Source organism: Artemia sp. Qi Xiang Cuo, chromosome 3, assembly GCF_049724085.1.
Source record: "Artemia sp. Qi Xiang Cuo chromosome 3, ASM4972408v1, whole genome shotgun sequence".
NCBI lineage: Eukaryota > Metazoa > Arthropoda > Branchiopoda > Anostraca > Artemiidae > Artemia > Artemia sp. Qi Xiang Cuo.
In genome coordinates, this window is record NC_142796.1 from 92,514,536 (window position 1) to 92,530,018 (window position 15,483).

General features: G+C 34.3%; 1 protein-coding gene across 1 annotated transcript in view; it reads right to left on the reverse strand.

Annotated features, from left to right (window-relative positions):
• Positions 1–15,483, reverse strand: part of LOC148954752 (sodium-dependent nutrient amino acid transporter 1-like) — a 201,006-nt gene that overhangs the window by 110,321 nt on the left and 75,202 nt on the right. Inside the window, exon 5 of the mRNA XM_089086726.1 lies at positions 1,537–1,651. Within this exon, the coding sequence (XP_088942852.1) occupies positions 1,537–1,651 (115 nt within the window). The remainder of the gene's footprint in view (positions 1–1,536; positions 1,652–15,483) is intronic.

The window sequence follows — 15,483 nt, forward strand, 5'->3', positions numbered from 1 at the left end:
TAGATTGACATTATAAAATATAATTTCGAGAGCTTTCGTTAATCTATTCTTTTTTCAATGTAATAATGATAAAAGACAAATTACTTAAAATATTTATTACTTTCGGTAAAGCGCGAATGACATTCGCGTTATAATTGGGGTGCAAGGGGGACGACTTTTCAGTTCAGAAATCTAATTATTTTTGTTAATTTTAAGCACAGTTTATATAATTATCCAGTATCATCTTTCCCTACCTCACCCATTATAAAAACCCGGACCGAGGTGCGAGTGCTCCAGAGAACGCTTTTGCAGATATAAACATAAGCGGCATTAGATCTTTTCACGGGTAGACAAAGAATAATCACCTATAGAAGAAGTACTGACAAAACCACTTGGCCGGCTCAACCAATAAGTGGACAATAAGTGCAGAAATAAGTGGGAGGAGCTTTTTGTTCGCACCGAGAATGAAGAGCCAGAAATCATCTGCGGTAAACTTACTGGATAAGTATATAAACTGTGATTTTAAGTTTGAGTTCAATATCAGTTTTACTTTTGGTACGTCATAGGTTCCTACTGGTTTCCTTAAGTCTAATATATGTTTCTTTTAAACATTAGTTCATTGTTCATTATTATTTCTGTTAGTGTGACAATTAATTATAGCCCTAAGTTAGTATAGCACTAAGAGCCCAAGGGGGCTACATCCCAACAGACATAGTTACTGGACTTATCAACTATTTTTAAAAAATGGCTATTTCAAAATTCTGATTGGATACGTTTGGGGAATTCCGCGTATTGTTAATTTTAACATTGTCAATCATTAATCAACGTTCAATAAATTATTCGGAAGGCAACATTTCTGTTTAATATATTGTTAAACTAACCTAACTACATAAAATTTTACTCCAGCCACATGTTCAACCCTTATACAATGCATTTGTATGGCCGCTGCTGCAGCCACGGCCAGCCGCTGCAACCAAGTTCATGGTGGCTGTCCTGACCCAAGTTGGATATTACCCATATAGTCCATTTGGATTTTTTTTTCCTGCTAAATGAAGAATCATATTTAAAAAAGTAAGTTTTCTGATTTCTTAAGAAAGTCAAAAATTTTGAAAAAAGTATATTAAAGGTATATTAAAGAAGTCACGGAAAAGTAGGGTATTTCTAGGGAGCCGTAGCCCAAAAAATATTGAGAACCTCTGCCTTGGCTTGAATTATTCGATTGTTTTGATGCCTAATTCTTTTTCGTTTTTCTATTATTTCAATTTCAAATGTAAAAATATATTCCGATTATACGCTCAAAACAAAATTGGGGCATAAATTTTCACATCAAATATATAATGAACCAGCGCCATTGATATTTCAACCCCTGAAATTTAACCTATTTTATCCCCTGTCAAACTGTCAATGAGTACTAGTAAACTCCTCTTCCCTTTAATATGCTATTGAAAGTGCTTATTTTTAACAATGTTTGTTTCTTAACGACGATTCAGTAGGAAAATGAAAGTGAGTGACCTGATGAGTAGGGGATGTGATAAGTTATGTTACCAGTACACTTACATTTACTTGAACTAGGAAGATCGAAGTCCACGAAAACAGCAAGCAGAGGACTAGTTTCCAATCTGGAAGTCCGATTCCATCATCGATATTAAACTTTTGCTTCACTACGTAGCGTCTAGAAAAGCAAAAATAAAGAGAAGATGATAAAAAAAATAATTTTGATAAGGAAAAACCTAAAGCTTAATTTTTTTAAATAACCCTGGGGGGAAACCTTCTGGATAGTAACAATTTAAAGAACATAAGGAATTCCCTTCCTACATACAAAGGTCATGATTTGCAACAAGAACAAAACTAACCTTCCTTTGCATTTCAAATTTTTATAAACAGCAAGACAGAAGAATTGATAAGAACACAGAATAATTTCCACTCCTCTTGGTGGAGAAATTGATGATTAGGTAGAACACTTTTTAACAGCCACTGAGTATTCCCACCTCACCAGCAAAGGGCTTCGTTCGCAACTACAAAAAAAAAACTGGAAAATTGTTTTACAGTTCAAAATTTAACAGCCAGAAAAGCAGAGTCACTCAAAAAACTAAACGCTTGCTCCTTCCTTGGGTTGAAATATTCTAGAGGATTTGGCATAAACATTTGAAAAACACTAAATTTCCTTTATAAACTGTTATACCAACTGTTATAATAACCTATATATATAGATATATATAAACTGTATATATATATATATATATATATATATATATATATATATATATATATATATATATATATATATATATATATATATATATATATATATATATATATATATATATATATATATATATATATATATATATATATATATATATATATATATATATATATATATATATATATATATATATATATATATATATATATATATATATATATATATATATATATATATAAACTGTTATATACCAACTTACCTTTAGGATAGGTCTTTGTTTGCAGCTACATAAATTTTCCTCGATGAGGTTAATATATATACTGTTCTGTTTATAGTTTTATTTGTTGGTACACGTTTTTTTCATTATGTAGCCTATACTGTGCTTTTCATTAATGCTTTAAATAAATTGATTTCATATCAATACAGTAATAAAGTAAATTTTAACTTTTTAATGGCTGTAGGGAGTAATTCAGCGAATTTTTCCTCTGTAACTCAAATTTTCATTTGGTTTACCTCAATGACTCGTTACCTTTAAACTCGACATTTTATTACATATAATTACATCTACAACTCGATATATGCTTAAGTCGAAGTATAAGTAACTTGACTTTTTTTTTTACTTAAAGCTCTTGCTCGGCAGCATCGCCAGCGTAGAGGGAACCAGTCGTCAGCGCCGTCAGTCTTCTCCAGAGTGGTCGGTTCAGGGCGAGGGTTGTCACTTCAGCCGGGTTGATGTTTCTGGAGGCGAGCCGATCACGGATGAGGTCCGCCCATCTGGTGCGTGGTCTTCCCCTAGGACGCCTCCAGCCGTTTGCAGCTGGGTCGAAATCGAAGATGAGCCGGGTGGGTGTTTGGGCAGGAAGACGGAGCAGATGACCATACCAACGCAGCGAGCGAGACTCAAGCTGCTCGGACAGGGGTGGGAGTTTGAAGGACCTGAGGATTTCTGAATTTCGTACCCTGTCGGGCCATCGGGACTGTTCTATTTTTCGGAGGTGTTTTGTCTGGATGGCATCTACCTTCAGCGTCTGTGTCTGAGTCAGCGACCAAGTCTCAGCAGAATAGAGCAAAATGCTGGCAACCGAAGCAGAGTATATTCGTGCTTTGGTGAGACGGCTGATCTGGGGTTTATGGAAGACTGTTTTTAGAAGGCGACCGAAGACACAGTTTGCTTTTGCCGCTCTTGCTGATATTTCGGCATCTAGGCTTCCGTTTGAGCAGACAATTGAACCAAGGTAGGTAAACTGCTTGACTACCTCTACAGTCTGGCCACAGATTTCCACAGATGACAGAGGGTTGGACGGCGTTTTCTCAATGGGCATTATCTTGGTTTTCGACCAATTTATTTTCAGACCGAGTGTCTCTGCGGCAGAAGCCAGTGTTTCCAGTCTAGTTTTGAGATCACAAATGTTTTCGCATATTAGCGCTACGTCGTCGGCAAAGTCAACGTCTGAAAAAACTCTTCCAGCAAACTCTATGCCAAACGACTGCACCTTCTGTGTTTTATTCATGATGTGGTCTATTACACAGTTAAAGAGCTCAGGTGCAGCGGCACATCGTTGCCGGACACCATTTTTAATTTTGAAATATCCAGAAGGCCGTCCATTTACAATCACCGCACTTTCAGTGTTATTATACAGTTCTTTGAGGAGACGGACGATTTTCGTGGGTACGCCAGCAGACTGGAGGATTAGCCATAGTGACTGCCTATCGACAGTGTCGACAGTGTCGATGGTATAAGTAAACCAAAGAAAAATGATGGTCTGAGGAATTTTGAGTTACCGAGAGTCGACTGTATATGTGAATTCTCTTTTTTGTGGCCAAGGCCCTGCGTTTTTTTTTTTTTTTTTTTTTTTTTTTTTTTGTCGAATATACTAAGTTTTCACATAACCAATTAAAAAATAACGTTAATTCTCCCCGTCTTTGGCACTTTAAAAATTTCTTAATCAATATAAAATAGTTTCAAAAGATCAAAATCTACCTTCTTTCAAGCCTCACAGCACACAAATTTTCAAATTTTCACAGCTACATAAATTTTCACAGCTACATAAATTTTCTTCTTTTATCAAGTATTGAGAACCACCAACACAAGAGAGTTAAGAAAGTATGTTGTATATTTTGTTTTATAGTGAACTTTTAGCCTTTACTGAAAGTGACAAAGTGATAGGTTACTTCTGCCTTTTCCAATTAAGGCTCGGGCACTTGTTAATTATACAGAACACACCCCAGAAGTGAAGGTTAAATATTTATATGAAATAGTTATATTAAATATTTAATTACAATATACCTACAGCGTAGTTTTTCCACTGACCCTAAGCTAATTGTCTACAAATACAGACAATTTTTCTCAGATCTTACAAATCAAAATTCTTGAGTGTATTTTGGATAATCAACGAGTACCAAGGCTCGATTGTCTATACTGCACACTAGGTTGAAATTGATTTTGGCTTTTGATTTTGGCTAGGTTCAAATTGATTTTGGATGAAAGGCTGGTGCAGACAAGTTTAAATTGAACTTTGATTGCAGAGCAAACTAAAGCAAGTGCTGAAATAAATAGAGGCTTATCTGCCCTATACCATTCTCTTTCAACTACCTAGTTTCTGTGCCCAGGACCAAAGATCTTTTCAGCCTTAGACACAGAAAAGGTCATCATACGGAAGAGGTAATTTAGCAGAACAAAATGCAGTAAAACAGTCCCTTTCATGATGAAGAAAAGGTGATAACATGGCTAGCCTCTTTTTTAATTAGCCGGTAAGCCTCCGATAAGACTCCAAGATACTTTGTTGGCACCCTTAGCAAAAACTAACAGTAGCCTATGTTACTCCTGCTTAAGGAACCTAAACTAGCTGATGACTAAAAATATTCCCGGAAAAAATTATTACAACAATTTCACTTTAAAGCATCCTCCTTATCCACCGGCCTGAAGTATTAGCCCATCGCCCTATGTTCAGTGATGCCAAATTTCGAAAAAAATACCCTTCGTCAATTGCCCAAACTTTCAAATTGATTACATTGTTGCCAAATTTTGCCTCCCACAACCTAAAGCACTATTAAAAACACTTTAACACAATTACTTAAGAGCATAGGAGATTATAAGAGGTCAGCTATTACTTCAGGCTGGTTCATTATTACTTCAGAGCAGAGGAGATTCTAAGGGGTATTACTTCAGGCTGGCTTATAACCAGCCTGAAGTAATAGCCCATCGCCCTGGCCATCACCTTATGATCAGTTCAGGCTGGATATAATGGATATAAAATGTTTTTAAGTCATCAAATGCATTTGCAAGCGATGTAGAGCATTTATAAGTGATCTAAAGCGTTTATAAGTTATCTAAAGTGTTAATAAGTGTTCTAAGACGTTTAAAATTGATCAAAAGTATTTATAATCGTTATAAAGCGTTCATAAGCATTCATAAGCGTTACAAGTGATCGAAAGTGTTTAAACGATTTTGGTTGTTTGTAAATAAATTAGAGTGTTTATAAGTGATATCACGCTATAGATGCGCTTTCAAATTACAAGTTTTTTAGACCGCTTAAAGCAATCTAGAGCCTTGAAAAAGTTTTTACTGTGTAAAGTGTTCGAAGCCTTTATAAGTATTCTAGGGCATTTATAAGCTCTCCAAAACGTTTTTAAGTGATCATAAGCCTTTATGAGTGATCCAAAGCGTATAAATGTTATCTAAAGAATTTTTGAGTTACTTAGGTGCTTTTAAATGTTCTAAGGCAAATAAGTGACTTAAAGTGTTTATAAGTGATGTAAAGCGTTAATAAGCAATCTAAAGCACGTTTAACTCACCTAAGCGCTTATTAATGATATAAAGCATTTGTAAGTGACCGTAAATGTTTTATGTGATCTAAAGCGTTTTTAGTGATCAAAAGTATTTAAATTGATCTAAAGCATTTATAAATGATCTAAAGTGTTTATAGGTGATTTAAAGCGCTAATAAGTAATCTTCAGCGTTTTTAATTGATCTAAAACATTTATGAGTGAATACCTTCGAAATCTTCTCCTAGAGAAGTTATAAGTTATCCAGAACGTTTTTTAAAGATCAAAAGCGTTTATAAATGATCTAAAGAGTTTATAAGTGGTCTAAAGTGTTTACAAATGATCTAAAGCATTTATAAGTGATTAAAAGCGCTCACATGTTAAATAAAAAATTTACGAGTTATTTAGCTAATGCGATTATAAATGATTCAAAGCCAATAAGTGATTTAAATTGTTTATAAGTGATTTTTAGTGTTTGTAGCTTGATCTAACGTGTCTATAAGAAATATAAAGATTTTACAAGGGATCTAAAATGTTTGTAAATCATCAATACTACAATAAAGTGCTTTTATGTGATCTTTAGCGTTTACAAGTTCTTTAAGAAAAAAAAAATTAATATAGGGTTCCCAAAGGGTTGGTCCATTTCCTGACATTTAAAAGACATCTAAACGTTTATTGATGACCTAAAGTGTTTGTAAGACATTTAAAGAATTTATAAGAAAAATTAAAGTGTAAGCATTTACAATCGTTCTAAAACATTCATAAGTCTTCTGAAGCGTTTATAAGTGCTCTAAAGTTTTTATAGTTTATCTAAATCGTTCATACGTATGTGAAAAAAAGTAAGATCTGAAGTCGTTTACACGTAATATAAAGTGCTTATACGTGATCTAAAGCGATAAGAAGTGATTATAAGTCAGCTAAAGCGTGTTCAATTTATTTAGATGATTTATCATTAGATAAATTTCTTAGCTAAATTTATTAGATACAATTGATAATAAGTGCTTATAATCGTTCTAAAATATTTATTAGTATTCATAAAGCCTTTACAAGTGATCAAAAGTGTTTGAAATGATTTTAGGTGCTTGTAAGTAATCTAAAGTGTTTACAAGTGATCTCACGCTTTGAACACACCCTAGTTTTATAAGTGTTTTAAAGCAGTTAAAGTTATCTAGAGTGTTTGTAAAGTTTTTTAAGCGTGTATAAGTGTTCAAAGCCTTAAATCAGTGTTTATAAGGATTCTGCTCATATAAATATTCAAAACTTAATAAGTCTTCTAAAGCGTTTATTAGTTATCCAAAACGTTTTTAATTGATCAAAAGATTTATAAATGATCTAAAGAGTTTATAAATGATCTAAAGCGTTTACAAATGATCTAAAGCATTTATAGTTGATCAAAAGTGTGTACTTTTTAAGTAAAGAATTTGTGACGTGTCTAAAGCGATGATAAATGATCTATAACAAACAATACTTCAGATTTACCTTACCATTTATAAGTGTTTTCAAACGTTTGTAAGTGAATTAGAGTGTTTATTAAGATTCAGCGCATATAAGTGTTCAAAGTCAATATAAGTCTTCTAGAGAGATTACAATTGATTCAAAATGTTTTAAGTGATAATAAGCTTTTATAAAATATCAAAAGAGTTTAATAGCTGACTTAAAGCGTTTACAAATGATCTAAAGATTTAAATCAAAGATCTTTGGATCTTTAAAGGCTTTGAACACTTATACAAACTTAAAAAACAGATATTCCATATTGATATGTCTTTTCATAGTGCTATAAATGCTTGGGCCATTTGTAAACTCTTTAAAGCACTTATAAAGGCTTTTGATCACTTAAAAAGGCTTTGGAAAACTTATAAACGCTCTAGAACGCTTACAGAGTCTTTGAATACGCGTAGAATCTTTATAAACACTTTAGATCACTAAAGATTTAAAGCTTTAAAGCATTTATAAATGCAAAGCCACATCTAAATCGTGAGATCACTTATTTACGCTATAGATTACATATAAACGCCCAAAAGCACTTAAAACACTACCGATAACTTGTAAATGATTTTGAAGACAAGGCCTTAGAAAGATTATAAGCACTTATACGACTTCAAATATTATTAGTTTTTCACATACGTATGAACGATTTAGATAGACTATAAAACTTTAGATCACTTATAAACGCTTCAGAACACTTATAAATGTTTTAGAGCGGTTGTAAACGCTTACACTTTAAATTTTATTTTAAATTCTTTAAATCTTTTCAAAAACACTTCAGATCATCAATAAACGCTTTAGATCGCTAATAAACACTTTAGGTCACTTATAAACAATTGAAATAACTTACAAACGCTTTATATTAATGTACTTAGCTTTTAATGCTTCTCATCACTAAGATACGCTTAGATCACTTAAATTACTTTACATCGCTTATAAGCGCTTTTATCACTTATAAACGCTTTAGACCCCTTCATAAACGGTTCAGATCTCTTATAAATGACAGGAAATGGACCAAACCCTGGGGAACCCTGTATTAAATTTTTATTTCTTAAAACACTTGTAAATGCTAAACATCACTTTAAACCACTTTAGAATAGTGTTGATGACACAAATACTTTAGATCCCTTTCAAAGTCTTTATATCACTTATAAACTCGTTAGATCAACTACAAACACTTTTAATCACTTAAAACACTTTAAATCACTTATTTGCTTTAGATAATTTATAATCGCTTTAGATAACTCATAAATTCTTTACTTAACATGTAAACGCTTTTGATCACTTATAAGTGCTTTTGGTCATTTATAAAAGCTTTTGGTCTTTTAAAAACGTTATGGATGACTTATAACTGCTCTAGAAGACGATTTAGAACGTATTCACTTATAAAGGTTTTAGATCAATTAAAAACGCTGAAGGTTACTTATTAGGGCCGTAATCACCTATAAACACTTTAGATCATTTAGGCCTATGAATGCTTTAGATCACTTTAACCCTTTTGATCACTAAAAACGCTTCAGATGACTTAAACACATTTTTGGTCACTTACAAATGCTTTAGATCATTAATAAGTGCTTTAGATGAATTAAAAGTGCTTTAGATTGCTTATCAACACTTCAGATCACTTATAAACACTTTAAGTCACTTTTTGCCTTGGAACATATAAAAGCACCTAAGATAACTCATAAATTCTTTAGATAACTTGTAAACGCTTTGGATTACTTATAAAAGCCTTTGATCACTTAAAAACATTCTGGACAGCTTATAAACGCACTTTATAAAGGCTTCGAAAATTTATACATACTAAAGCTTCTTTATAAAGGCTCTAGATCGCTTTAAGCGCTTTAAATACTTGTAATGCAAAGGCGCATCTATAGCGTGAGATCACTTATAAACACTCTAGATTACTTACAAATAATTAAAATAATTTTGATCACTTGTGAACGCTTATGAACACTTATAAATGCTTTAGAACTATTATAAGCACCTTTGATCAATTTTAAACGTTTTAGTTCGCTTATGAACACTTTAGATAACTTATTAACGATTTAGATCACTTTTAAATTCTCTACATCATTTGCAAATGCTTTTTATGACTTACAAACACATTATACCCCTTATAACCGGCCAGAACTGAACATAAGACGATGGGCTATTACTGCAGGCTGGTTATAAACCAGCCTGAAGTAGTGCACCTTAGAATCTCCTCTGCTCTGAAGTAATATAAACCAGCCTGAAATAATAGCTTACCCCATATAATCTCTTCTGCTCTTAAGTAATTGTGTTAAAGTACTTTTAATAGTTCTTTAGGTTATAGGAGACAAAATTTGGCAAAACTGTAATCAATTTGAAAGATTGGGTGATCGGTGAAGGGTGTTTTCTCCAAGATCGGCAACACTGAGTATAGGACAATGACCAGGGTGATGGGTGATGGGCTATTTCTTCAGGCTGGTCCTTATCCTACACACTACTGGTTCGATGTGTTGCGATCACATCGAAATGTCAGCATTAGAAGTTGTTTTTATAGCTTGCTTAGACGTTTAGAAAAAGGGTGATGAAGTTTTTGATATTTCAGGGAGAATTACCCATGATATCTTTGACAGTTAGCACATTTAGCGATAGCTTGATTAGGGAATTAACGCCTATCTATAGATCTTTATAGAGTCCCTATAGAGTCCCGTACAACATCTATAGAGTCCCGTACAACAGGGTCCCCATGACGTACCCCAACTACTGAGTGTCCCCAACTACTAATAGTACCACTACTACTACTACTACTAACTAATCACCGCAGCATCTAATTATCACCGATCTAGGGGAGATAAGACAACTCTAAAAAATACTGCAAACAATCTTGACAGCTAAGAAAAACTTTTAGTCTATAACATAAAGTTCATTATCCATACTTCACAAAACAATACATGTTTTTCAGGAACGTTTGTTTTCGATGAGCAAAAAGCTGTTTCTACTCGGCCGACTTTGCCTGAAAAAGCCATAATGAAGACAGGGCTTTATAAACACCTACTTAGAAGGCTACTATAAACACCAGAAATTAGAAGGCTACTGTAACAAAAGAAAACTGTTTAAGGGCTCATTTAAAAGCTTATATTTATGCATAATCGCTTTTTATAAATTTGACTTGATACCACATTCCCACAAAGTGAACTTTCGGCTGTTTCCCCAACTTTTTTTTAAATTAAACAAGTGTCTTTTCCAATGAAATGACCAAAAAAAAAGGTGATTTCAAAACCTAGGCAAGAGCAAAAACTAAGGGGGCAGGGACGTCCCTTACCCTCAATTATGCCGTTAGAACTAGCACACAGGCTTCATCACAGAGTTCAGTTTGAAGGTTCAATTCAAAACTGTAGATCAATCAAGCTTAGTTTTAGTAGATGTTTAGTTGAACAGTTTTTAGTTTTAGTTAATTTGTTTTCGCAATAATCTTTTACTTTTAATATGAATAGTTGATTTATGAAACTTACTATGAGGCTCTGGAGGGGAAGCATATGTGAGGGGGTCTTATAAACCTCTAGTTAAGGGCTATGGACCATAATTATTGCAATAGTACAGTTTTATGCTTCCAAACCTTTCCGCTTAATAAGTAGTACCAAACGTGCCAATTTAGGGTTATATGGTACTTTTGGATGGTAAAATTGATAAAAAGCACGTATATATGAGTAATAGGTTTAAAATCTGCCTTCCCGGGAAATGGCTTAAAAAATAAGTGCATCACGCTTACATACCTAGTGAATTGTCTGAAAAGTAATCATAAGAAGGGACAAACCATGATTGAAAAAAAAATCCAAGCTGGAATCGAATGCAGGATAATCTAATTTGAAGTCTAGCACTGCAATGACAGAACCACGCCTCTAATAATGTAATTTAATATATTGGTGTTTGTAGGACTTTTATTGTGTAACTTACTAAGGGGACTGGAGGAGGAAGTTGCAGGAGGTGTTCTTGCAAACCTCCAGTTAAGGGTTTTGGACCATAATTATTACAATGTTACCGTTTTATGCTTCCAAGATTTTCCACTTAAGAAGTGTTACCAAAAGTGCCGTTTTTAGTGCTATTAATTAAAAAAACCTTTTCCACAAAATAAGTTTTTCAAAGAAAAGTAAAGAACTCCATTAAACAAAAAATTAGCAAAAATAAAATCAAATAATCTACCAAGCATGAAACTACCACAAATCAGCATCGATAAATAAATGAAGCCTAAAACGAACAGAAATTACAATAAATAACCGAGTCAAACTCAAAACGAGCATAAATTAACATAAGTTGGGCTCAAAACCCCTATGCCTTCCCAAGGCCAGAACACAATTTGCTCTTTACTGAAAAAATACAAATGAATGTGCATTGTCAGTTTAATATATATACTGATATTTAGTAATCAAAATGTTAATATTATTTGATTTATTAAAGTTATAAAAGTAAAAACATTTATATTTTTTCAGTAAAGTGCCAAATTTGTTCTGGCCTTGGGAAGGGAAAAGGTTTTTGAGCCCAACTTATGTTCATTTCTTCTCGTCTTGAGTTTGACTCGTTTATTTAATGTAATTTCTGTTTATCGATGCTTATTTGTGGTAGTTTCATTCTTGGTAGATTATTTGATTTTATTTTTGCTCATTTTCTGTTTAATGGAGTTCTTTACTTTTCTTTGAAAAATTTATTTTGTAGAAAAAGTTTTTTTAATTTATTTCTGTTCGTTTTACATTAACATGGTCTTTTCAGGGAAAAAGAAAATAATAATTTAAATTTTTTCGTTTTTTTAAGACTTTATAGTTACGCCAGCTATTTATATGGTGGAGAAAAATTTTCAGAAATTTTTAACAAAATACACCTTTTAAAAATCTGGACACAAATAGTAGTGTTTAATTTAGTTTCATACCTCCTCTAGTTGGCCTAAAATAGAAAACTTGATACCATTCGCAAAAATATCCGTTTACTTTCTTTGATAGCTTGGATACACTTACGCTATTTAGATTTGGTTAAATATTAAGAGCAGAAATAGCCCCAAAAGTTTAAAGATAATACCCTCAGTCGCTCTTGGGATACTGCTGAGAAGCCTTATTGGGAATTAGCATTAACACAGTGCATTTTGATTTAATCTTAAGGCAACATTTAGTTTTTAAACATAATGGTTTAATGGTAAACATAGTTTTTAAACCTAAACTCCTTCGATACGAAGTGGCCTGGTCTAAACAAAAAAAAAAGAAAAAAATAATAATACATTATACCCACATTGGATGTGTTTGGGGAAATGGTGAGCGTGAGAGGGGTATTAGTCGTTCTCCAATCACTTTCAACTATCTGAAAAGACACTAGCCCTTTCAATTTCCAATCAAATGAGCCCTTTTGAAGTTTCTACGACAACGCTTTCAATAAAAACCTTATATTCCCCCAGAGGCACAATTAGCAACCCTTGTCCTGAGGGCTGGAGGGGGGGGTTTGTCATCCTCAAATACCTAATTCCCAGAACTTTCTACTACGTTGAACAAAATGGCTATCTGAAAATTTTGATTGGATGTGTTTGTGGGAATGGTGGGCGTGATAGGGGGGCTAGTTAACCTCCAATCCCTTTTGACTATTAAAAAGGGCACTAGCCCTCTCAATTTCCAATTAAACGAGCCCCTTTTGAAGTTTTTACGACAACTCTATCTATAAAAACCTAAATGCACCCAGGGCAAAACTAACAACTTTTGCCCTGGGGGATCTGGGGGGTTTGTCATCCTTAAATAAATAATTTCCAGAACTTTCAATTACGTTGATTTAAAGGGCTACCTATAAACTTTGATTGAATATTCTTGGGGAGATAGTGGGCGCGAGAGGGGGCTAATTACTCTCCGATCACTTTCGACTATTAAAAAGGGCACTTTCAATTTCTAATCAAATGAGCCGTTTTTGATAATTCTACAACAACTTTCTATATAAACCTTATAAGCTCCCAGGGCATAGCTTACAACCCTTGTACTGAGGGCTCTGAGGGGGGTTATCACCCTAACAGACCTAATTTCCGGGACTTTCAACTCCGTTGAACAAAGTAGATATCTCAAAATTTTGATTGGATGTGTTTGGGAAAATGGTGGGCGTGAGAGGGGCGTTAATCGCTCTCCAATCACTTTCAACTATTAAGAAAGGCACTAGCCCTTTCAATTTTCAATTTAATAAGCCCTTTTGGAGTTTTTACGACAACGCTTTCAATAAAAACATTATATGCCCCCAGGGCATAACTTATAACCTTTGCCCAGAGGGCTGTGTGGGGAAGGGGATGTCATCCTTAAAGACCTAATTTCCAAAACTTTCAACTACGTTGAATAAAATGGCTATCTAAAAATTGTGATTGGATGTGGTTGGGGAAAAATTGTGATTGGATGTGGAAAAGGTGGGCGTGAGACGGGGTTTAGTTGCCCTCAAATCACTTTCGTCTATTAAAAAGGGCACTAGCCCTTTGAATTTCCAATTGAATTATCCATTTTTCAAATTTCTACGACAAAGATTTCAATAAAAAACCCTATATGCCCCCAGGGCGTAACGTATAACCCTTGCCCTGAAGACTGTGTGGGGGAGTGTCCTGCTCAAAAGTATATTTCCTGAACTTTAAACTGCGTGGAACAAAATTGCTATCTCAAAATTTTGATTGAATGTTTTTTGGGAAATGGTGGGCTTGGAAGGGGTGTTAGTTGCCTTCCAATCACTTTCGGCTATTAAAAAGGGCACTAGCCATTTCAATTTCCAATCGAATAAGCCCTTTTTGAAGTTTCTGCGACAACGTGTTCTATAAAAACCATAGATGCCCCCAGGGCATAACTTATAATCATTGCCATGAGGATTGGAAGGGGTGGGGGGTTGTCATCCTCAAAGACCTAATTTCCAGAACTTAAAATTCCGTTGAATAAAATGGCTGTCTCAAAATTTTGATTGGGTTTGTTTGGGAAAAAGGTGGGCCTGAGGGGGGTTTGTTGCCCTCCAATCACTTTTGACTATTAAAAAGGGCACTAGCCCTTTGAATTTCCAATCAAATCAGAGTTTTTTGAAGTTTCTACGACAAGGCTTTCTATAAAAACCTTATACGTCCCCAGGGCATAACTTACAACCCTTGCCCTGAAGACTGTGGCGGGTGTGTCCTCTTCAAAAACATGATTTCTATCTGGAAATCAACAATGCTGAACAAAATGGCAATCTCAGAGTTTTGACTGGATGTGTTTTGGGAAATGGTGGGCGTGGAAGGGGTGTTAGTTGCCTTCCAATCACTTTCGACTATTAAAAAGGGCACAAGCCACTTCAATTTCCAATTCAATGAGCCCTTTTAGAAGTTTCTATGAGAACTCCTTCGATACGAAGTGCCCTGCTCTAAAGGAATAAAAAAATAATAAATAATACATTGTGCCAATATCGCTCTTATATGCCCTCAGGGCACAACTTAAAACCCTTGCACCGAGGGTTTTGGGGGAGTGTCCTCCTCAAAAATATATTTTCTATCTGGAAATCAACTACGCTGAACAAAATGGCTATCTCAAAATTTTATTTGGATGTGTTTGGGGGAATGATGGGCGTGTTTGGGGGTTAGTTGCCCTTCAATCACTTTCGACTATTGAAAAGGGCAGTAGCCACTCCAATTTCCAATCGAAAGTGCCCTTTTTGAAGTTTCTACGACAACTCCTTCAATACGAAGTGCCCTGGTCCAAGACCACGAAAAACAATAATAATACATCGTGCCTATATCGTTCTTTACTTAGGCAGCGCTATTACGCTGCCTATGATTTGAAACTTGCAGATGGTGAAATTTATAGGAAGAATGTAAATATGAGCAATATTTTTTATATGAGCTATCAACAATCTATCTAAGATGTTTTGGTGGCCCGCTAGCCCCACCCCTTGAGAAACGGCATAAAAAGTGCTTTTTTTCCTGCCATATGGCACTTGTACACGGCGAAATTTATATAAACAACGTAAATATGAGAAATAACTTTTGAAAGAGCTCGTAAGCATCTCTCTATGATGCTCTAGAACTCGCTAAGCGTCTCTCGGAATAAAGAAGAAAAAAC